General features: G+C 38.8%; 1 protein-coding gene across 13 annotated transcripts in view; it reads right to left on the bottom strand.

Annotated features, from left to right (window-relative positions):
* The window catches only part of PDE4D (phosphodiesterase 4D), a 1,672,581-nt gene that overhangs the window by 608,556 nt on the left and 1,039,697 nt on the right, over positions 1-24,328 (bottom strand). Inside the window, exons 1-2 of one of the 13 annotated variants that reach the window (XM_025270801.3) lie at positions 10,744-11,140; positions 9,670-10,352 (exon numbers count right to left, since the gene is read on the bottom strand). The exons of 11 other annotated variants lie outside the window; for them this stretch is intronic. In XM_025270801.3, coding sequence (XP_025126586.1) covers positions 9,670-9,716 — 47 coding nt within the window. In that variant the 5' untranslated portion in view covers positions 9,717-10,352; positions 10,744-11,140. Of the gene's footprint in view, positions 1-9,669; positions 11,141-24,328 lie in introns of those variants that run through there. One more of the 13 variants, XM_045163660.1, reaches the window with a different exon arrangement.

The raw sequence follows: 24,328 nt of genomic DNA, 5'->3' as shown, positions 1-24,328 counted from the left end.
CATCAACAACTGCTCCATCACATTGCCTATTTGTTTTAAATGCACTAAGTAAGCACTCATACACAAAGAAACTCAAAACTACATATCTGATACTGAGAACTTCACTCCATGTCATTTCTTAGACTAGACGGAGGCTGGATGAACAAGGATAAGCTTGAGAACATCCACCAAGAGAAGAGCTAGAAATATAATGGACACAAAAATGGTACATAAGACATATTTTCTCAATTACTGGTGATTTGGACTTCCCTGGTTGCCCAGTAGGTAAGACCCTGTGCTTTCACTACAGAGGCTGTGGGTTCCATCCCTGGTTGAGCAAGTTCCTCATGTTGCACAGAGTGGCCAATTACTGGTGATATCAGCATTAATAAATATAAAGTTGCCATCTTACCCATGAACAAGGCTGCTATTTAAAAGTTTCATGTAGAAGGAATTAAGCCAAATACCTAAGGCTGAGAGACTAAGGATTTTCTGCAGGAGGGGCTTTTTTTTTTTTTTTTTTTTTTGAGAAAAACATCAGACTTCAGCCCTAGAGTAGCTTATGGATCAATGCATATTTCACAGTATTCCATTGAACTGAAGGACAGTTATACTTAGACAAGCCAGAAATGAGTAAACTGATAAGGCAATCTTTAGAACAGTAGGTATTTTTTTGTGTGTATTCAGTTCAATGCCCTCATCTTAAGATTTAAGAAAAACATGAACTAAAAGGGAGGGCATAATGAAGTTTCCTTATAAGTGACTAGGACTGCTCAGGACCTTATTTAGAGCTTTGGAGCTGAAGCAGAATACCCACAAAAAAGCCCTGTACAAAATATCTGTGAGCACTGGAAACCAAGGATATTAAAGAAGAAATTCTGCTAAACTGGGAGAAAGTTCTAGTAATGAGAAGAGATAAAAGGAATGCATAACATCTCCCAAACGCATCGTACATGATAGGGTTTATAATTACACTCTAAATATATTATAAGATTACTTAAAATGTTCCCTTAATTTATATCTTATATTTGTCATTCCTCCCCTCCTCATACCTCAGGTATCATGGAAACATAAAAGAGCATTTAAATTTATAAATATTTAAACTAGGCTATACTGGTTCTGGCTAAAGTCATATGATGTTTTGTTGCTTTCAGTAAGCTTCTCAGAGACTGGTGACACTTTCAAGTCAACTTCAGAAGGATTTTGAAGAAATCTTTGTAAAAGCACGCTGCATCTACATGGATGTGTGACATTACAACATAAACCACAGACAGGTAGGCTCCTAGTAAAAAGTGAGCAGAGTTGAATCATTTTGCCTTTTCTTCCCACTGTGATTCTTATTCATTTGAAGATAAAATTCAAGGTGCAAATCTTAGAACTTCTGTTTGTCACCCCACAGTTATTTCCAGGTAGCTCAGAAAATCTCACAATCCTAAATCAGGTCATGAAACTGGAACTACAGTCTAGTTAACATGTTCATAATACAGCTTCCACCACTACGAAGGAAAAGACAACAATGATAAAGTCAGTTCTGCATTCTTTGGAATTCCCAAAACACAGTCAACAGGAGAAATGCTAATTACAAAAGTTTCTAATTTAGTAATTAAGGATTGCTTCATTTCTGTCACACAGCTGCCCCTTTTCTTAACATAATACTTTATGTGAGTAATTTTCAAAGCAGAGTAAAACATCCTTCATCGACTCCACATATACATTTAGCATCATCAACTCTTTGCAATTCACTGGACACTCTGATACTTCCACCTTCAGAAGCCTTTCCAATTCCCACAGAAACTGTCCAGTAACTTGACTCAGCTCTTTCACCTCCCTTTTCACGGCACTCCTCTGAGATCTTATCCTGATCTTGAACTCTGCCTCCCAAAGAAAACAGAAGGCATGAGACCAAACCGCCTTGTGTTCCCCTTCTAACTTCCTAATCTCTACAAGATTGGCTCCATCCTTCTTCACCCCCCTCCTTACTTGGGGGAAGCAATGTCCTTCATGTAGTTTTCAAGTCTTATCTCTAGATACTTCATTTGGGGTATACTCCCTGATGCTTAAAATTATTTGGTGTTCTTCACTAACTGCTGGGTTTCCTCCCCTTCCCTTCTCTCTCCCCATTTTTGTGTCTTTCTTGTCCAAAATTTTGAAAGTAGTCTGCACTAGTTTTCTGTGCTTTTATAACCCCCTGAACTAGAACGCTCCCCAACTTAAACTACTCTCCAAGGTGTTGCCAATAACTACTGACTCTTGAAGCCATCAGACACACTTTGAGTCCCTCATTTCTAGACTTTTCAAAAGTATTTAGACCAGCCAGTTAAGGTGTTTCTTCCTTTAAACTCCCATAATATTCTGTACATTCCTGTATTAACGTGCTCCCCACCATTCTGCAATCATTTGTTTCTGTGGATGTTCTCCTCACTCGTCTGTGAGTATCTTCAGGGCAGAACTGTTATCATATTTATCTGGGCATCCCTGTGTGCAAATAGATCAGCATGTTCTAATCCACATGTTCTAATCCAATTCACTAAGAATGGCATTTCAACAGCTATATTGTGATTAAAATGTTTCTTTGGCTGTTTTGCACTAGCTCTGATTGTAGAAAATGTTAATATTTTTTACCTGTGCAAAAAAAATTTTTTCCTAAAGACCTGTAATTAGAATATGTCGAAGAAAGTAATAATGATGGAAGCAAAACCCAAAGCTTGTATGATTTTTATTGGCAGCAAAGTACTCTCATCTGATTGGCACATCTGCTTTTGAGGTAGTGGTGTAACTCAGGTCAAAGGAGGGCCAGAGCTGTGCCACAGGCAAAGGAAGGGCTGCCTGTGGCTTTGCACAGAAGCTCTATCCATTCACCAAGTTCCACAGTCTGCAGTTCTAATTCACCTGCCTAATATGTGATATGTGGGGCATCTCTCCTAATACACCTGCCCAGAGAAGCACCTTTCCCTAACTCACAGAAAAAAAATCCCATAGGACAAGAGTGGCCCTGGGAACAAGGGTCACTTCAAATTCCTTGTAAAATTTTGAGAAAACACAAAAAGATCTGCTGACATGGCTGAAGTACAGGTCATAGTCTGAACATGAATAGGAAGGGTTTCTCAGAGAAAGGTCTTTGATATTCACTGGGCACTCCGTGTACTTCCCCAGCTTGCTAACTAACAGGGAATCTGCTTATTTTCTCTGGTGATATCGCTAAGCTATTTTCCAGAAGGTCCACAGACAGACGTCTGCCACATAACAATATGGTCAATCAAAAGACACTGGATTTTCAAATGAGGCCGGAACTGTTTTTCAGTGGGTCAGCTTCCCTAAGTAATAGACATGTGACTTGGAACAAGTTCTTTCCCCTCTGCGGGCCTTACTTTCCTCATCTGCCAACAGGGGTTCAAATAAGACCCACCTCTGAAAGTTACTGTTGCCATTAATGGATGTAATTTATGTGAAAACATGTGGCCTGGGTTCAAACAGTGCTGATCTCACCCATGAAATGTTTAGTGGTTATATTTGTTATGTACAGCTAAGAAATTCACCCAAGAGACTGTAGCGTGTCATTGTTTAACAGTCTAATAAATTATTTTTACCAATGTGCTATGAAAGTTCCTTTAATGGTCTACTCTTCAAAATGAAGCTGGTAAATAGCCACGGGAATTGTTTTCAACAGGTGGTGAAGAGCTCTGAGCGCTTTCACAAGGTCACACAAAGCAGCAACACCAGCGTTAGAAACCTGGAAGGGTTTGGTTTTTTACTATTTTTCCCCAGCCAATAGTCTACCATATAGAATCTGGATTATCCATCTTTGAAACCAAACATTTATCCTCAAATTTTACACAGTATAGTTTCCAGGTGAAATATATATCCTTGGGAATGTTTATAGGCTGGTACTTCTGTAGCAACTAGAAACACCAGTCTAGTTGAGCACACGTGCCTGAGTACACGCTCAGTTGCTTCAGCTGTGCCCGACTCTTTGTGACGCTATGGACTATATCCCACCAGGCTCCTCTGTCCATGGAATTCTCAAGGCAAGAATACTGGAGTGTGTTGCTATGCCCTCCTTCAGGGGATCTTTCTGACCCAGGGATCTAACCTGCTTCTCTGAGTCTCCTGAACTGGCAGGTGGGTTCTTTACCACTACTGCCACCTGGGAAGCCCATCTAACAGTCCATTGAGTGGTAAATAGTTATAGAAATTAACTTTGGCCTGGTGATATTTTGGAGCTATTGTAAAAAGAAAAAAAAAGGCAGAATGACTCTATAGTTAGGGTATCTATGAGCACAAATATCTGTGGGGTGTGATTGAAGGAGGAGGAGAAGAGAGGAAGTGTGACTATTGTTCAAAAAAGAAAGAAAGAAACAAACTGCTAGCCTGAGGCAAGCAGGAAACTGGTTGTTAAGTTCCCTCCTTGTGATCTTCCTCTTGGAATTCTAAACTGTTTTCCTTTTTCCCTTCCTTGCTGTTTTTCTTGGAACCTGAATACGGTAGCATTAGTGGGAGTAACTCAGTAACAGTCAGCTAGAGTGAGTGCAGAAACAAAGGGGTGGAAAGTGAAGAATTTAATAGAAACAAAACATCCCAAATCCACAGCTAAGCATTTTCACATGATGGAGAACACTTTCTCCCTTTTTTCTTATGTAGGCATTGTCTGACTGCTCCGTCTTGGGCCACCCACTCAGCCCAGTGAGGAGGTAACCTGTCAGCGTGTAAAGTACACAAATTATGTTGCTGCTGCTGCTAAGTCACTTCAGTCGCGTCCCCATAGATGGCAACCCACCAGGCTCCCCTGTCCCTGGGATTCTCCAGGCAAGAATACTGGAGTGGGCTGCCATTTCCTCCTTCAATGCATGAAAGTGAAAAGTGAAAGTGAAGTCCCTCAGTCGTGTCAGACTCCTAGCGACCCCATGGACGGCAGCCCACCAGGCTCCTCCTTCCATGGGATTTTCCACAGCAGAAAGTCTGTTGCAACTGAAAATTATGTTTCATTGTCGTAAGTTGTGGGCACACTGATACTGCTAATGGCAACTTTTCTCCTCTATCACACCACTGCTTAATCAAATTTTTACAAAATTTTAAAGAATGAATTTTCATTTGCATGTTTAAATTAGAAGGTATTACTAACAGAAATTAAGAAGACTATAAGCTAAAGGCACTAAGAGTAAAACAGAAAGCCAAGAGAAAAAATTAGATGTTTAATGGGATCAGTACTTCATCTAAAGGAAAATCTTTGCTATGTTGTATCTAAACACGAACTTATGCCTTAAACAATGGCTGACTATTACCACTGAGCCCCAGGGATTTGTGAACACGATGAGTTTGTATAATTACAAGCTAGAGCTAAACTTTACTGGTTGTAAGTGTTCACAAACAAATTGTGTGTGGATTCTGGAATTTCTGGGTAGTTCTGTCACTCAGAGGAAGAGATGCTACTAAAGCAAGGTCAGCCATGACCTGAAATCTCATTAGAAGACAAGCAGACACTGGCAGAATTTTACGTTGACTAAAATGAGCAGAGCTCTGTTATCTTGCAGGAGACTTAATCCATTTTGTCCTTCAAAGCATACAGTCATCAAACACAATGTTTTTCCCACCCACTAAAACTCTCATAAAACAAGTGAGACTGTTACATGTGGTGAGTAAAACCTAAACTCTAGGAAACGCAATTCTGGGTTAAGTTTCTATAGTTTTGACATATGAAGAGAAGAAAAACTTCAAAGATGTGGTTTTAACAGTCTAGATAAGAAGGACCATACTTGCATTAAGAAGTAGGCCATCTTGCCTTTCTCTGATTATTTACACATTGAATTTACTGTTGAAATTTTATATATACACATATATATGCATATATACATAAATGCACACACTATTATGGATATATTTATTTATATCTTGCTTCATTCAATAAATGAATTAAGTCAAAGAAAACAAAATAAAATGAGTTAGTATGTGAGGTGAACTCCTGCTTTACTGAGGAACAACCAAATCGTGACCCACTAGATTAAATCTTATTAGGAACCGGGAAAGAGCAAGTCCAATGAAAGAATGTGAGGGCCTAAAAAAGGAAAAATAAGCCTCAGGGTTGAGTCAAAGTGCTATAATCACCCCATGTTGCCTCTTGATCAAAGTGAGGTCTCGACATCATAAAGAGAGTTTGGTAAAAATATTTAAATGTGTGGACTTTAAAAAATAAAATCCTAAACCTCAATTAGTCACCTACCATCCACAGTCACTGGTCCCAAATTTCCCAAGGCTTCCTCAAAGGAGCCCACAGAGCAGTACGGAACCACCTTCCCTGGCAGGGGCCCTTGGCTTCTACCTCCCTCTGTCTTCTGAGTCTTCTGAGTTCATCATAAGAAGGATGCCAAGGTATTTCAATAAAATGCCCTCCTAAATGTTATATATGTAAAATTAAATTGCATGCAAGATGGGCCTGGCATTTCTGGCATGAAATTCCAGAGCATTTATAAATCAGATTATGCAAATTTGTTATGTATTTTTAAATAAAGCAAAAAGCTACAAGCACATGCTAGGCGCACTATGTTATGTCCCTCTTATTGGACCCCTGCATAATGATTCTGTGCCTGGTGTTTCTAAAGAGTCCTCTTTGTTGCTACAAGCTGAAATTTAAATTCCTAGAAAGCTGACTAACATTTCTCTCTCTTCTTTCAGCCATGCAAGAAGGCCCATTTCTGAATTGTTAGGCTACCACTATATTCTAACAACTAGCCAGAATAAAAAAATAAGGGCTAACTATATAGTAAGTATTTACAGAGTGAGATGAACCCTTATCTTTGTTTGGTTTGGCACTAAAAAGGTTGAAAAGTGTAATGGAAAGAAACCTTAGCAATAAAATCCTCCAGGAGATTTTTCTAATGTAGATTTAAACAGGGAAAGCACATTCTTCTTACCACTCTTTTAGCTCTCAAAGGGTAGTGTTCTATTAAGACAAGTAATAAGACCGCTTATTAACTTTAACTTGTCACCAATAAACTAAGAATTTGTCATACTATTGCTCAACCATCAACATACCAGCCCCGGGGCAGGAGGATGAGAATCCGAGAAGGAACTCTACACTAGGCTTCTACTGGAACCATTACCTCTGATGAACTTTTGAAGACTCCTCTTAGACCTCCTTCATCTCAAATTTCCCTCCTTGCTCCTTCAAAAATTAGAAGAGAAATAAGTGTGCATCTCTATACCCTGCCCATCCAAAGGGTTTAGAGCCTTCATAGAGATTAGATTGTGAAACCCAAGGCACACATCTCCTTTCAAATGTTTATTATTCCCAGGCATTGAGCTGTTGCCAACTTCTGATCTGCCCTCTTTGTGGGGGGAAAAAAAAAAACCTGCGTAGGAGAATGAGGAAAAAGATTTGGGGATGCAAAGCAGAACAACTTGGCAAATCCTTTCTTCTTAGCAGGACCATTCATGAGCATAGAATTCAATCCAACAGGACTCTTACAGCAGGACAAAGAGAAAGAAGGTTTTCTGTCAAGAAACCTAGAACCCTAGAAACCTAGAAATCTCTTAACCATGGTATTAAGAGGTGAGGTTATAAATAAGAAAGAAACAACAATTGGGGAAGTTGAGAACAAGCACAACATTAATTTGGTCACCTGGAAAAAGTCACCACCTTCTTCCTTTGAGTTCAATATCATATTAATGAATCCTTCTAAAGGGCCCAAGCAAGAATAGGTACACAGAACACTAACACTCCACAGTGGCTCTGTTTGGCCACGACATCAACAAATTGGCACATCATGCAGTGAAATGTATGAAGGGTTACCTAGCTGCAGGCACAAAAGAAAACCACCAAGGCTCTCAACTTCTGCATTCAGTTTTCAAACATATATGTTACAGGTTTAAAGGAGCATGAATAAGCACATTTGCATTCTTTCAAAAACTACAGGGTTGAATAGTTAGATTCTTTCCAGTCAAAAGCAGAGGTGAGGTAAATGCAGCAACAATAAAATAAAATAAAAGGTGGTTATAATGTTAGGTATTCAAAGAGTAAATTGCATCCTTCCTATTACAACATAAACAAATAGACCCAAACAGCAAAGCTTAGGCAGAACAAAAACTGTTGCTTTACAGCAAAGTACACTTTATAGAAATGAGAATGCTAATTTTATTTTTCTCTAAACGAATCTAAATAGGTACAAAATTAACCTGGAAGGAAGGCATAAGGAATTGTTGAAAAAAATATTTGACAAATGCCTACTATGTGCCAGGGATTGTTTCCAGGACCTTTTCAATCTTAGGGTTTAAGACTACCTATCTGACTGTACTGCTAAGAATGACAAAGACCTCATTGCTGTGTCCGACCCTCACCATCAGGACAAGCAAGGCAGCACCGAAGCTCCCGAGTCGGGAACTCTGATGATGCACTTGGAAGTGGGCCACTGAGGTTTGCAGGCATGTCACCCAGGCTCCTTCCCCAGCACATTACGGCCTGGGACAGTGGCTCCGGATGGCAGAGAAGGAAGATACGCCACAGTGTCGATTCTGGATCCATCAGATACTGACAGAAAATGAGTCCTGCCCAGTGACAGAGGATGTCACTCACCCTTCTCTGTAACTGATTTTCAGCTAACAAGCTGAAACGTCTGTAATAAACCAGTAGGGGATTTTGGTGGAGTTTCAAAATATCAAGATGCTTTCATTTGAGCTACTGTCATAAAAGTAACTAGAAAAACCTCAGAAACCTGTATTTTGATGAATATCACTTATTCTAAGGCCAGCCAGAAAATATACCCAAGAAATACACTTTCAAAATGAGATACATTGCAGTATGCAAACCAAACCATATTAGTAAGCCACAAAACCTGAAAATGTACCTTTACCATACATTCACAAAGTCTCTGCTATGATAAATTGAATCCAGTCAACCCTAAAGGTGTGGTGAAAACAAGCAATTTTTAAATAGTGAGCTTTGCCCTTATACTACCCTCAGCAACTAGTTCCTAGAAACGTTTAATCATAAACTCTAACAAGAAATGGTACATGATGTCACATGCCCGTGGACCTTAATTCATTACGTTGAACCTTAATACATGACCAAATATCATTGCACTAAGCAAGTTCCATGAGAGTCCAAGCATCTCATGATTCATCTATTAGAATTCTATGAAATTGGCTCATTTTGGTAAAATATTTCTTGAATAGTGAAAATATTCCTTAAATCTCAGGCACCAACATATCTTAACATCATTTTAAAATTGAGTCAGCATTCTAAGTTTTCCCTTAAACCTTCTTTTGGAAATTTTCAAAGACCTAACACCAAGCAAATCGACATGAGATGCCTGTGTGTGTCCTTCCCCAAGGAATTTTCAAATTAAAAAAAAGACAAAAGTGTAAATACCAAATCCTAAACTTCCTTTTTCCTTTTACTTATTAATTAAATAGTTGCCATTCTCAAAGTTGTTGTGGCTTTTTTTTTTTTTGGTCTCTCTATGAAATTTCAGCACTTGTCAATGTCCTCATACCTGACTTATTTGGAATGCTTTTATATTAACAAGTAATTTGTTATTGCATAACCAATACTTTCTCAGAAATATTTGTTTTTAAACATGTTTTACTTTTCATCCTCATGTGAGACTGATATTCTTGTTCAAGACAAATCTACCTCTGGTACCTGTCATGGGATTTTATAATTCTGAGTATTACCAACTGAAGGGGATATTGATTACTCACCATATCCAGGAATGCCTTCTAAAGGGGAAATTATTCACATGCATCATGTTGGCAGATCTTCCGTCATTAATATTTTCCTTGTCTTGTATGTTACATGTAGTGATTTTCAAAGATGAATTCCAACTCTCCTGTTTGAGCAGCTATCATGGGCAATTATTGCAACAAGTATTGAATTCCAAAAAAATCCCCCCCAAAAAACAAAGAGCAACAACAAAAGCCCTTCCAGGGTTTGAAGAAAGAAACATCACAGAGCACTGCAGGCATGGGTCCACCCATTTAGGTTCCAGTAGTTTAGTCAACTTACTAAATAACCAGTTCAATCGCTAATCCTAAATGGTGGCAAATATTGTCCCAGTAAAATCCAACTGCCTGGAGTGGAATTAATGCATCTTTGCAGGAAGGACTCTGGAATGTGGGAAAAAAGGAGTCAAAAGACAGTTTCTTGTTATCCTTGTTAAAGAAGTGTTAGAAGGGAAATGGAAAACTTCAGGTTGCTTGGCCATGCTGTCCTTTAGAAATGAATATTGCTTTTTCTTCTTTCTGAGGCACATATTCATGTGTGGTCACTTTAACGCAGTGCTGCCTTCTGAGACGTGTCGGACAAAGACCTGGGCAGAGGGGCTAGCAACCATGTATAACCAAAAGCCAACTTCTCTCCCCGTCTCAGAATGGCTGGTTTTCAACTGCAAAAGTAGGAAGGCAAGGATCACCAGGAGCTCCCATCATGACTTCAGAAGGTGCTGTCAGGAGAACATTCATTTCTGCTGCCAAGCCCCATAATAAGGCTGCCTGCTCTCTTTCAGTCAAATGACTAAGCTATTGATCCTCTCCCTGCAGAAACCCCTCTAATTTGCTGTTATCAAACCCATGTGCGGGCTTTTCATATTTTGTCTTGGAAAGAAAATGAATTTTCACAGCTGCAACTCAGACGTTGTCTAAGAATTTCTAACCCCCCCGCTGTCTTTCTCCTCTCTTCTCTCTCTTTTTTACCCCCAATTCAATTTCCCAGTAGGTGTCATTTACTCGGATGCTCTGACAGCTTCTGAAAGATTCTCACGCCCGAGCTATACAGACCTTGCATGCTTTTAAAACACAATGGCAACAGGCTCCCACTGGGGTCCCCCAGCGCCGAATTTCCAGCAGAACCTTTGGAATCGTCGCAGCCGCCTCGTCTGCCCCGGGCTGTGCCCGCCAGCCGGCTCTGAACAGCTCAGGACACTTGCAGGCTCCGTGGTACTGTACATTAACTCTGCAGCAGCCCGCTCGGCTGCAGAGGCTGCCGCCCGGCCAGGGATGTGCTGGCGTCAAAGGGGGCCCTCTAGGTGGGCTCCCAGACACTGCAGCGCGCCGCGCTCACCTCCCAGGAAGAGCCGGCCAAAGGGGTTAAAGGCACAGCTCACCCCGAAAGGGCAGATTTCTCCTTTCAGTAAGTGATCACCAGGTGAGACCAGCTAAGCAGCGAGAAACCTGTAAATAACCTCCCAGGGAAAAGACACCTTGAACAAATAGATACTAAGGAGGGAGGCTTTTTGTCAGCTGGGTGTTGTTTTTTTTTTCCCCTCTCTTACCCAATGAAGTGAAAGGGAATAAAGAAATCCACAGAGAGAATGTGCAAATGACAGGGTTTGGTCACTTCGACTCTCTTGTTTTTAACACACACACACAAGCTGGGGAGGGGGCGCCTGGCTAACTTGATGGTTCTGTAACCATTTAGCGACAGGGGACCACCGGTCTTTTTTGGACAGGAAATCCTGTGGAAGCCAGTCCTGCGGAAGTCGGTTAGACTTGACTTGCAATTGCGCATGCCATAAAGCTGCTTGCTTGATTAGGGGGTGTGTGGATTTGAGAAGTGCTGAGATAAAGCCTTGCCATGCCTACTGGAGCTGTTCTGCATTTCCTCAACCTTCCCTCTTTGTTGCAAAAATTCTGTTCAACAATCCCCTGAAAGCACCCCATCGCTGTTGATGCCATTTTGGAGCAAGAATAAAATAGTAAACTCTTGTAATAGTAGGTTGGCACTTAAATGGTGTTACTCGGAAATCAGGAGGAGAATGGACTTTACAGTAGCAGTGTACTCAATATTAATGTATCACTTTTAACTTAGTATTTAAAAAGGCTGTTATGCAATTACTTAATATTAATGGAATACTGGCAACATTTAATACATCAGGCTATTATCTTCAGTTAGGATTTCCCCAGTGAGGCCCTGTCATAGCAAAAATCATTACAGAGACTTGGCAGGGGGTGGGGGGGGGGGCGGTGGCATTGCCCACAAATTTAAAACCAGGTATAAAGAAATTTAGTCTTGAAAACTGCCATAATTTGGGGAGTTTTCATTTTGATCAAACGATGATTCTGATGAAAGTACTACTGGGAGGAGGAAGAACTGAGTGATTTATTTAAAAGCAGTTTGAACTTGTAGGTTCAGAAAGATGGTACTACAGCTGAAAAGAAACTTGAGAATATTTCTTGGGATTTCCTGTAGCCTAGGCAGTGTCCTCACGACCTCCTTTTTCTAAAGGGAATAAATTCCACAATGCCATTTGTGATCTGAACCAGAAGATTTCAGTCTGAATTGTTTTTAACAAGCTTTGAATACTTAAACCAAGCATCGCTGAGTAATTCAAAATTTGTTATTTATATGAGATATTTTAATATTGTTTTTTAAGAGTAAGGAACACTTAAAATGTCCCTGCCTCTGTACTAAGTGCTTTACAATATTATCTCATTTAATCCTCACAACAACACTATTAGGGATGGACTATTACTAGCCCTGTTCTACAGAAGAAGAAATAGTGGCACTCTTAATAGTAAGCAGTTTGCTCAAGGCCAAGTAGGAGTTACAATCTGAATCAAGAAAGTCTGACTCCAAAGCCTGCACTCATTACCACCGAATCTTGGTGCCTTTGTAGAGAAGAATACCACCATGCGTTAATGCAACGTTTTCTAAAAGTTTATGTTTACAGGTACTAGTTTAGCCTCATGGAATTATTCTGAGGAAAGTATGACATTTATTATGCCAGCTTTGGAGCTGAATCTCCAAAATGATAGCATTTGTTCATCATCATACATCATGTTAGTAGAAGATCTGGAAGAAAATTCAGATTATTTGAGAGGTTAGTGTTCTTTGAGGATGGTGATAATAGAATAATGGATATTAACCTACTACAAAACCAATACTTAGTCCTCACACATATAAAAAGGCCTCAATAGAAAGTAGCAAATAAATACCTTTTTAAATGATGTAGAAATTTATTTTCCCTTGTAATAGGCATTTATTTGAAATTTCCATTTTTTTTTAAGTTCATTCTACCCTACTCTGTTTGTATGTGAAAGTGATACCCATGGATGAAATAACACTCAAAATATCTCTCTCTCAATTACCACACAGTTTAACATTCAATACTTGTTAGCTATGTTTCCATTTGTGGGCAAATAATAAATCACTTTAAAAAAAAAAAAAAAACTAAGCAATTTAGTCATCCGATTACTAGAGGAAATGTAAATTTAAAATATATTTAAACCAAGGGGAGATTTCAACTGAATATTTTTAGGTAAACTTTTGTTGGCTTTTTATTTCTATTTTTATAAGACACATCTGTCTAGAATAAGGTAACACATTAGAATGAAAGAACACACAAGTGAGAAGCTATGACAAATAGTAGAAAAGCCAAATTTCTGCTTGAGGGATAAGAAAGAAAAAATATGATTTATCAGCTCAGGGAACCAAGGACTACCCATTAATAAACAATCTTAAACAGAGTATTTTGAAAACTCCAGGCAACAAACATATATTAAAAATAGACTTGCTTAGAGAATAGAAATAGCTGATGTCTAGTATTTTTATCCCATGTATATTACAAACAGGGTCTTCAGAGTTTGATCACTATTTTACAAACTGATACTTCACAAAATGTATTTAATATTTCACAAATGTGTAGTCTTCGTGAAATAACATTTAGGCAGAACTAATAGATTTGTAATTTGAAAAAAAAGTTCTGAAAGATGAGTAATGTTGATGGAGAGGGGCAATACAAATCTGTTTTTTCTACTAAAAGGTAATCATCTTTTCATACAACTTCTAAGAAGTACAGGAGTAAGCATAAAATACTACTTTTATAGTGGATCCCAGCTCCACCATTTTAATCAATAAAAGAGCTCAAATTAATATTAGCAAGGCAGCACAGATGGGCACAAACTTCCTATAGCCATGGTGTAGGCTCAGCCCTACAGACAAAAGGCTAGTTATTGTCTCCTTTTTAAAAATTTAATACCAAGACAAGCACAAGAATATCTGGTCTTTCAAGGCTGGACTCACATTAACTATCCTCACAGGAGATTAAATTCAAAAGCTATTTTAAAAAGGATTTTTAACATTTTAAAAAGGATGCTATTTTACTGATAAGGTATAAACTACAAACCCTGAGCAAATCAGAATACTGTAACATTTTCATGAGATTGTTTACTGTACTCAGAATCAGAAGAATTAACTAGTTAGTGTCCCCATGCTCTTTTCCTATAATTAAAGCCTCTTTCTGCCATGACTAGGGGTTATGCTTCCAAGGATGATAGTTTTCAAACTAAATTCCTAAGAGTCTTGTGGTTTCGCAAAGTTGCCTCGAGCCAACTGAGGGCAAAGTGAAGGCCAGGTACCTTGTACTGTTTCATCCAGAGCTCCTTTGCTTTTACCTGTTTTATTTCTAGGTATGGTGTGAATAGGGGAGTTCTTTAAAAAATGTTCTCGAAAACATTAACAGTAGAAACACAAAATTAACACTTTCCAAACAAAATCTCATCTTTGTATTGCCAGGCTCAAGGCTCCATTCTCTTCAAACCTTTTCAATTTCACAATGAGTTTAATATAAGTGATTAAGTTATATCTTTATGCTAATATAAACAAAGCATAATAAAGACACACCCTTAGTCCAAACATTGTGTGTTTCCTAAACTCTTTGGTCACTTATCTGATGTGACTTAACTCATTGATTTTCCCCTGAGTTTCACTTTCAGAATGAAATTTTAATTTCAAGTGTTAAGGTATGTCTTTCTATCACCATCACATTTTGCTATAGCCAACAGTTACTCTCAGTGACTGCCTCTTAAATAACTTGAGTGAAATGAAGTTAAAACTCCTCTAGATTTAGATATAGAAAAGGGTCTAAAAAGTGCTCTTTAATTAATCTTTTAAGAATACTAATTGTCAGTTCAGATAATGTAGAGAAGTGTCCTGTTCTTTTTAGAGGCTTGATAACTTTTGTATAAAAATATTTACATATACAAATTTGTTGTTCAGCCGCCAGGTCATGTCTGACTCTTTGTGACCCCATGGACTGCAGCATGCCAGGCTTCCCTGGCCTTCACCATATTCCAGAGTTTGCTCAAACTCATGTCCATTGAGTCGGTGATGCAATCCAACCATCTCATCTTCTCTTGGCCTCTTCTTCTGCCCTCAGTCTTTTCCATCATCAGGGTCTTTTCTAATGAGTTGGCTCTTTGCATCAGGTGGCCAAAGTACTGGTGCTTCAGCTCGGCATCAGTCCTTCCAGTGACTATGAAGTGAAGTGAAGTGAAGTGAAGTGAAAGTCCTTCAGTTGTATCTGACTCTTTGCAATCCCACGGACTGTAGCCTACCAGGCTCCTCTGTTCTCCAGGCAAGAATACTGGAGTGGGTTTCCATTTCCTTCTCCAGGGGATCTTCCCAACTCAGGGATCGAACGCAGGTGTCCCACATTGCAGGTGGATTCTTTAACATCTGAACCACCAGGGAAGCCCAAGAACACTGGAAGCCTCTCCCTTCTCCAGGGGATCTTCCTGATCCAGGAATCAAACCAGGGTCTCCTCCATTGCAGGTGGATTCTTTACCAGCTTAGTTACAAGGAAAACCCAATGAATATGCAGGATTGATTTCCTTTAGGATTGACTGGTTTGATCTCCTTGCTGTCCAAGGGACTCTGCATAATTTTTTAAGCACATTCTCTATATTAGTAGTACGGGTATGAGTATATCTTAGTAAATAGACAATGCAGAAGATATTCTGGGGGATATGATTTTTTCACCAAAAGCCAAAAAAAACAATATATTCTTAAATTTTTCCAATAAAATGAAATTTATGCATATTTTTTGTTTATGCTTATGTATATGTATGAAAGTGACAGTGTTAGTCACTCAGTCATGTCTGACGCTTTGCAACCCCATTGACTGTAGTCCATCAGGCTCCCCTGTCCATGGAATTCACCAGCAAGAACACTGGAGTGGGTTGCCTTTGCCTTCTCCAGGGTTGTCTTCCCAATCCAGGGATTGATCCCAGGGCTTCTGCATTGCAGGTGGATGCTTTCCTTTCTGAGCCACCAAGGAAGTCAGTTTTGTTGTATGTATTATATATATTGGGCTTCCCTGATGGCTCAATTGGTAAAAGAGTCTGCCTGTAATGTGGGGAACCCAGTTTCAATCCCTGGGTCAGGAAGTTCCCCTGGCAACCCACTCCAGTATTCTCGCCTGGCAAATCCCATGGACTGGAGCCTGGCAGTCTCCAGTCCACAGGGTCACAAAGAGTCAGACATGACTGAGTGACTAACACTTCATTATATATATTATCAATTAATAAGCAAGTAAGAGTGACATCCCCATATGTAGAATGAGACCCAGGACGACTGCCAGTCATCCCATTCCCACCCTTACCTCCCAGTAGGAAAAGAACATTCAGACCAAATCCTCTCTCCCGCTCCCCAACAGAAAACCAATCCCTCTGGAAAAGAACAGTGTCTTTCTCTGTGTATTTGTAACACCAAAAAACGTTGTTGGCACTCAGTCAACAAATGTTAACTAATGACCATGTTGATAGTGACGGCTTCTCATTTCTGGCAAGTTCTAGCAAAGCATGAAGGCACACTGTTCAGCACCTTTATAAGTGAAATAAGAGGAGCACTTCATGAAGACATGGTTTCAACTGCTAAGAATCAGGGAATGGGGTCATGTTTCAGCAAGTTGCTAGTTCATTCAATTTTCACATGTTCTTATGACCAAGCTTACAACCACCAACAGAAAAGTGTAAAAGAAATGCATGGAACACCTATTTTGATTACCTAAAACCAAGAGATGCTTTGATGGAAATTTTCATGATTTAACTAATATAACAAGTTACTTTGGATCATATAGCCTAAACTTAAATTTTCCCATCTTACATGTTAAACATACTTAATAGGATAAAATTCTCATATCATCGAACACATTTTATAATTGGGATATTTAGAAAGCTTGCTAAATTCTACTTCTAATATTTTTGAAAGCAGAAGTGTTGGAATAACTAATTTTAGGATACAAAGAAAGAACTTACTATTAATATTTATTATTCAAAAATCAAATGTGGAAAAAATCTACAACAACTTTGAAGAGCAAAAGTCGAATTTGCTCTTAGAGTCTCAAGATGTGAGCCCTTAATTTCAGTTTCTGCCTTTCACTTATGTGTAATTTTTAACAACTCACTAAAAGTCTGTGCGATTCAATTTCCTTATTGTAATAGAAATAACAGCAAATTTACAGGTTATTATAATTTTTAAATTTGGGGATAATTATAGAAAATATTTTGTCACATGAAGAGAACCCTTTAAATGTTGCTCACATGTACTTTTTAGCTTTTTCCTGGGCGGCACTAGTGGTAAAGAAATGGCCTGCTGATGCAGTAGACAATAAGAGAGGTGGATTCAATCCCTGGATTGGGAAGAGGAAGGCACGGCAGCCCACTCCAGTATTCTTGCCAGGAGAATCCCATGCACAGAGGAGTCTTGCGGGCTACAATCCACAAGATTGCAAACAGTTGGACACTACTGAAGCAACTTAGCATGATGAACTTATGCACATATTCAATCTTTAGAAAATGTAATAAAATATGCTTCACCTGGTCTGCAATTTACAAGGAGATAGTATTGGAAGTCCCTTCTGAAATGTAATTATATCTCATTTCTACCTTAAACTTTTCTAAAAGCTTTGTATCATATCAAATTTAAAGACGTAAAAATATTTCTCATATAATACTTAAGGCCAGGCTTCAATATATACCATGTTTCTGGGATAGTATAGATTTCTAAGAATGACTTGGAAAAAACACCCGAAATATTGGTAGGTGAAAAGCTTTTAAAAAAAACCTCAACCTTTCAGAGTAATATTTTTAATATGAATTACTTAATATGAATTTAAATGTACATGTGAATATGCTGCTGCTAAGTCACTTCAGTCGTGTCCGACTCTGTGCGACCCCATAGACGGCAGCCCACCAGGCTCTGCCGTCCCTGGGATTCTCCACGCAAGAACACTGGAGTGGGTTGCCATTTCCTTCTCCAATGCAGGAAAGTGAAAAGTGAAAGTGAAGTTGCTCAGTCGTGTTTGACTCTTCGCGACCCCATAGACTGCAGCCTACCAGGCTCCTCCATCCATGGGATTTTCCCGGCAAGAGTACTGGAGTGGGGTGCCATTGCCTTCTCCACATGTGAATATAGATATATATATTTATGACAATTAGAGGAAAAGAACCAGAAGGATATACACCAAATACTGGTAAACTAATTACCTCCGAGATAAGGAAGTAAAAGTAAGCCTCTTTAAGAAAGGATTTTCACCTTTTACTTTACATATTTCTGAGTTGATTAATCTTCTTAATGAGAATATTTCCATGTATTATTATCAAAATTGAGACACCAATGAAGAGAAAAATATATATAGTACTTATTAAGGAAGGATAGTCATTTATAGTTAATATAGATATATTGGAATTTCAAAACCACATTTCTAATAATTTCAAAATCTCTGATTTGAAATATCTAACCTCAAAGCTGAACAATGAGAATTAAAATATATATTCAAGAAGTCAAACACTCCACTAACATTATTAGCTAAATCAATATCAAGACTTAAAAAAGAAAAGAATAATAATTGATTTATTATTTTTCATGTTTATATAAACACTGTAACTGGGACCAAAAGCAGCGGTGATTCAGAGTTGGAACCACTGACATTGAACTATGCCTACTTACAAAATGACATATCTGATTACATATCTTGATAACAGGATGTGCTTATTTTACTCCAGCTCAAATATGTACGTATCTGCAAACTTGTATATTTCCTAACTTTGTCATTCTGCTCTTACTTTGTGTATGCTGGTACACTTCTTTTAAAAAAAACTTAAGATAGTTACATATCTACTATAGTAACAGTATATACTATATATGTTTCCGGTCCAGGTAAATCCAAGAAATTATTTTTGTCTACTTGTAGAATGACATAAGATGGACGATCTATTATTTATATTTTCAATCTAATTTTTTGGTTCTTTAATATTCTGGCATCAATCACTATCGGACCTGGATTTAAGTGCTTTTCTAATTGCAGTTTTGGGAGGGCGTATTTTCATAGTCATTTTCATTGGAAGTTAAAAGAGGCTACATCAAAGTCCCCAAATTAGATGTCATTTAAAATCCAAAGACCTCAATTACTGTTTCCAGTACATAAACACACACATACACACTCCCACTTACACACCACTGACAGTTAACTAAGTAAAAGTAAATATGACTATATTTACAAATTAAGGGCTTCCCCGGTAGCTCAGTGGTAAAGAATCTGCCTTTAATACAGGAGCTGCAGGAGACTTGTGTTCGATCCCTGGGTCAGGTAGATGCCCTGGAGGAGGGCATGGCAACACACTCCAGTATTCTTGCCTGGAGAATCCCACAGACAGAGGAGCCTGGCCAGTAACAGTCTATGGGGTCACAAAGCATCAGACACTACTGACTGACTAAGCACAGCACAGCATAGCCAATTAACAAAGTTGGACACAACTGAAGCAATTTAGCACATTTATAATGTACATATTACATATACACATAAAGACACATATACATGTATTATTAATTTTAATACCTTGTATTTACCATAGGAGGACACTGCTATTCTATTTTTTTTCCAATTATCTTTGAAATAAAGGGTTAAAGATTATAAGAGAAATTCCATCAGGACACTGGGATTTCATTGGTCTCTTTTGTCTCTGCAGTATTCTCAGTGCCTAGAATAGTGTCCGGTGTATAATAAGTGCTCAATGAAATATTTGTTGAGTGAATGATTATCATAAATGAATCAATCAATACACCAAACACGATTATTTTTGTCTTCTGACAGTTCTTTCTAAAGAGCCTTCCTTATTGACTATGCCAAAGCCTTTGACTGTGTGGATCACAATAAACTGTGGAAAATTCTGAAAGAGATGGGAATACCAGACCACCTGACCGGCCTCTTGAGAAACCTGTATGCAGGTCAGGAAGCAACAGTTAGAACCGGACATGGAACAACAGACTGGTTCCAAATAGGAAAAGGAGTACGTCAGGGCTGTATATTGTCACCCTGCTTATTTAACTTATATGCAGAGTACACTGTGAGAAACACTGGACTGGAAGAAGCACAAGCTGGAATCAAGATTGCCGGGAGAAATATCAATAACCTCAGATATGCAGATGACACCACCCTTATGGCAGAAAGTGAAGAGGAACTAAAAAGCCTCTTGATGAAAGTGAAAGAGGAGAGTGAAAAAGTTGGCTTAAAGCTCAACATTCAGAAAACGAAGATCTTGGCATCTGGTCCCATCACTTCATGGGAAATAGATGGGGAAACAGTGGAAACAGTGTCAGACTTTATTTTTCTGGGCTCCAAAATCACTGCAGCCATGAAATTAGAAGATGCTTACTCCTTGGAAGAAAAGTTATGACCAACCTATAGCATATTAAAAAGCAGAGACATTACTTTGCCAACAAAGGTCCAACTAGTCAAGGCTATGGTTTTTCCAGTGGTCATGTATGGATGTGAGAGTTGGACTGTGAAGAAAGCTGAGCGCCAAAGAATTGATGCTTTTGAACTGTGGTGCTGGAGAAGACTCTTCAGAGTCCCTTGGACTGCAAGGAGATCCAACCAGTCCATTCTGAAGGAGATCAGCCCTGGGATTTCTTTGGAAGGAATGATGCTAAAGCTGAAACTCCAGTACTTTGGCCACCTGATGCGAAGAGTTGACTCATTGGAAAAGACTCTGATGCTGGGAGGGATTGGGGGCAGGAGGAGAAGGGGATGACAGAGGATGAGATGGCTGGATGGCATCACTGACTCGATGGACGTGAGTCTGAGTGAACTCCGGGAGTTGGTGATGGACACGGAGGCCTGGCGCACTGCGATTCATGGGGTCGCAAAGAGTCGGACATGACTGAGCAACTGAACTGAACTGAACTAACTACACCCTTAGTACTCTTGTAAAATCCAACTGCAATAGGTATGAAAATGTGACCCATTGGCACCTGATTCATTCACTTGATAGAAAACATTAATATTCATATTTGAAATGCATATGTTCATAAGAAAACAGAGGGAATCTAATCAGTTACAGATGAGCTTGAACCAAAGTGTCATGTGGACTTAGGGGCTGAAGCCATTTTGGATCAAGTGCAAAGTGATGACTAAGAAAATTGCAGTAATTACAGATAGAGAAGCAGGCAAAGAGCTGAAACACAGAGACAAACAGAAATGAATGATTATATAGCCACACAAAGAAGAATTGCCTAATTCTAGAGTTCTACAAATCCAACAAGATCCAGTTACACTTTGTTTCTATGATTTTTGTATCTTTACATTAACTATATTCTTCCTTTTTCACAAAACCCAGTCTAAGTTAGTTTCTTTTCCTTGCAATCAAAATCTTGACTAGATGAGTCACCATATAAGAAATTTTATGTTGCTATTCATAAATCCTTTCCCTCCCTCCAAAAACAAAACAAGTTAAAATTAATGCTATATTGTAATATTGAATAGACAAGTGAATTAGCTTGACGTAGAATTGATGGTTACTCAATCAAGGGGCTTACATAAAACACACCCAGAATAATTAACATTTAATGTATATACATCTACATCCACGCATAGGGGTTTTGGAGAGAGCAACCTTTTCATATGACTGACATATATTACACTTTAAGTCAAAATATTGGCTTCTTATTTTTCTTAAACTCCTCTCATCACTTTCTTCAGTGAATGTTAATTTGTCTCAGATAGAAGGCAAAAGACAGAGAGAGAGAGAGAGAGAGAGAGAGAGAATAATGAAGGGGGGAAATAGTGCGATTTTTATTAACTTGATGGAGGAAGAAAATTTAGCACTCGAAAGGTAAATTCCTTTTTAGGGAGAAAAAAGAACATTCAAATGATTATTTTAAAATAATCACTTGACAGTTTCAAAATATTAAAACATATTAAAACCAGAACTTTTAATCTTTTAGAATAATAATTTTAAAGTCATTTTGATATAATTAATTAAAACATTCTTTACACTTGAGTGCAAAATAAATTCAAGGCTAGTTATTAACTCCTACTTGCCTACTGTAGACAGATAACTCCTCCTTCACCTAGCATTCAGTACCTTCTGCTCTGCTGTGCTTGTCAAAGCTCTCACTTGGAGGAGAATCCAGAACACTGATCACCTGAAACGATCAACCAGCTTGCCTCTCATGGCACACTCCACCCCTAAAAACATCCCTACAGACTATACAGCTCACTTGTCAGATTCAGATGGGCAAACATAAACACCACATCCACGACTGAATTAAAAAGAAAAATACTAACATGTGATCCAACTGCTTATCTATGTAGCTTATACTTTTCCCTATGGGAAACATGTCATGAGTGGGGAAGAATTCAACATGGAATGTTACCTGATTTCATCTGTTGTTCTTACTTTCACGGTTTATAAAATGGATGAAGACACAGAAGAATTTTAAATTTTTCCACAAAATAGTAGCAAAGCTGATCCAATAATAAGTTACCCTTGAGGATTCCTCGTCTCGTCTCACTGACCCTTTCCCTTTAGATTGTTGGTGGAACAGGTAGATGAGGATCTGGTCCTTTGTTACCAGGACTCTCAGCAAGCTTCTTTGATTTTTTTTTTAAATTTCTGCTTTCTTTTTAAAAGAATAGAAGTTGCACTGGAAGCGGGAGCAAAGTTAATGCAAATATAAACTCCTCACCTTTGTTCTTCTGCCCAACAAATATCCAGTAATTAGAGGCAGATCATTTGGATGAGGCTGCCATAGTGTGTCTAGGGTTGGAACACTTTTGTTCTTGAAAGAGAAGGGTCAAGAAATTGTTGCAATGCAGAATCCCTGGTTGGATGGAATCACCCACTTAATGAACCTGAGCCTGAGCAAACTCTGGGAGATGGTGAAAGACAGGGACATCTGGGGTGCTGCAGTCCATGGAGCCACAAAGCGTCAGACATGACTTAGCTATTGAACAACAACAAGAATCCCTGGTGACGTCTCCTCAAGGGCAGTACCTTTTGTGAGCACCTGACAATCCTAAACTCCCAGTCCTAAGGAGTCTGAAAGGAAGAGGGGTGGATAAAGACAAGGGCCAATGAAAAGCAGTGGACTGTGACAGAAGGGCACTACCATTAACACTAACTTTCTTATTTCCCTTGTTTCCACAGTGAATTACTGCCTCGTATCTTTAATGAAAATCTACTTTGAGATTCTTCTACTGGTGCATAGGTGTTTCAAAAATTAGAATATTCGTTGGAAGGTATAAATAATTTTCCTTTCAAATATTAGAGGATGCTCAAAAGGAAAAACATGCAACTAGAGATACAAATGTGATGTGGTATTGTCAGAATGTTAAAAAAATTAAAAGTATCAATATTATAACAAAGTTATTGAAAATAAGGGTATGTGACATGTATTAAAACCATTTTGTTTTGGTTTCTTACTACCCCTTAAAATTTTATATGGGGAAAGTCATGTGACTTTTCTGGGCACTCTTAGGCAATAGAGAACTTTATATTCTCTTTAAACCATCAACTTAGATTTTACTCAGATATTAGAATGAGCCTTTCACATTGTAATCTGAAACTCCAAACTTGATTTAACTCACATCTTCTTCCAGGTCCCAGCTGGGCTCACTGCAGGTTAGCTGCTTGCAACATGGTAAGTTGGTGAGGCAAGGGCAGGGTCTATCTTACCCTTTCCATCCTATCCTGACTTCCCAGCTGTTGGTACTGACTACTCTGAGGTCAGAGCATGGAAAGAGGTGATGAAAGGAAGATTTCTTTTTTGATCTGGCATGTTCATAAGATGGTATTTTGCACTGGGGACCTGGCAGATGTTGCATGTTGCCTCCTTGTCTCCTGGGCACTTTTGTGGATTCATTAGCTGTGTGCCCACTGGCCCCTATGGCTGCAACTCTCATGAGCCAGGCAGAGCTTTGTGTTCAGAGTGCTGCTGGTTCATCATCCCCCTCCACCAAGCCCATGGTTTTCTAGGGGTCCCATCTCTACAAAGCCAAACACTTCATGAGAAGTTCAAGTGCCTTTTCCAGGTGGTCCTCTAAGGAAGGAAATAAAATGGTTCAAGGCCATTTTATGGGAAAAATTCCCACCACTGACAAGGCCAGCTCTCTCTCAAGTGTGGTGTGAATCTGGTCTATGGGAAAAATTCCCACCACTGAATCCTTTTTTTCTGGTTTTGAGGATTCACATTCACATTTTTTCACATTTGATGTGAACGAGATGACTACAGCTCCCTTTGAGGTAAGAGATGGTAAGGCTCATAGCACCACTCAGTTATCTCTTTCTATAAAAAATGAA

The sequence above is a fragment of the Bubalus bubalis genome, chromosome 19 (genome assembly GCF_019923935.1).
Source record: "Bubalus bubalis isolate 160015118507 breed Murrah chromosome 19, NDDB_SH_1, whole genome shotgun sequence".
Lineage (NCBI taxonomy): Eukaryota > Metazoa > Chordata > Mammalia > Artiodactyla > Bovidae > Bubalus > Bubalus bubalis.
The sequence above is the reverse complement of the archived record's forward strand: the minus strand, read 5'-3'. Positions and strand labels throughout refer to the sequence as shown.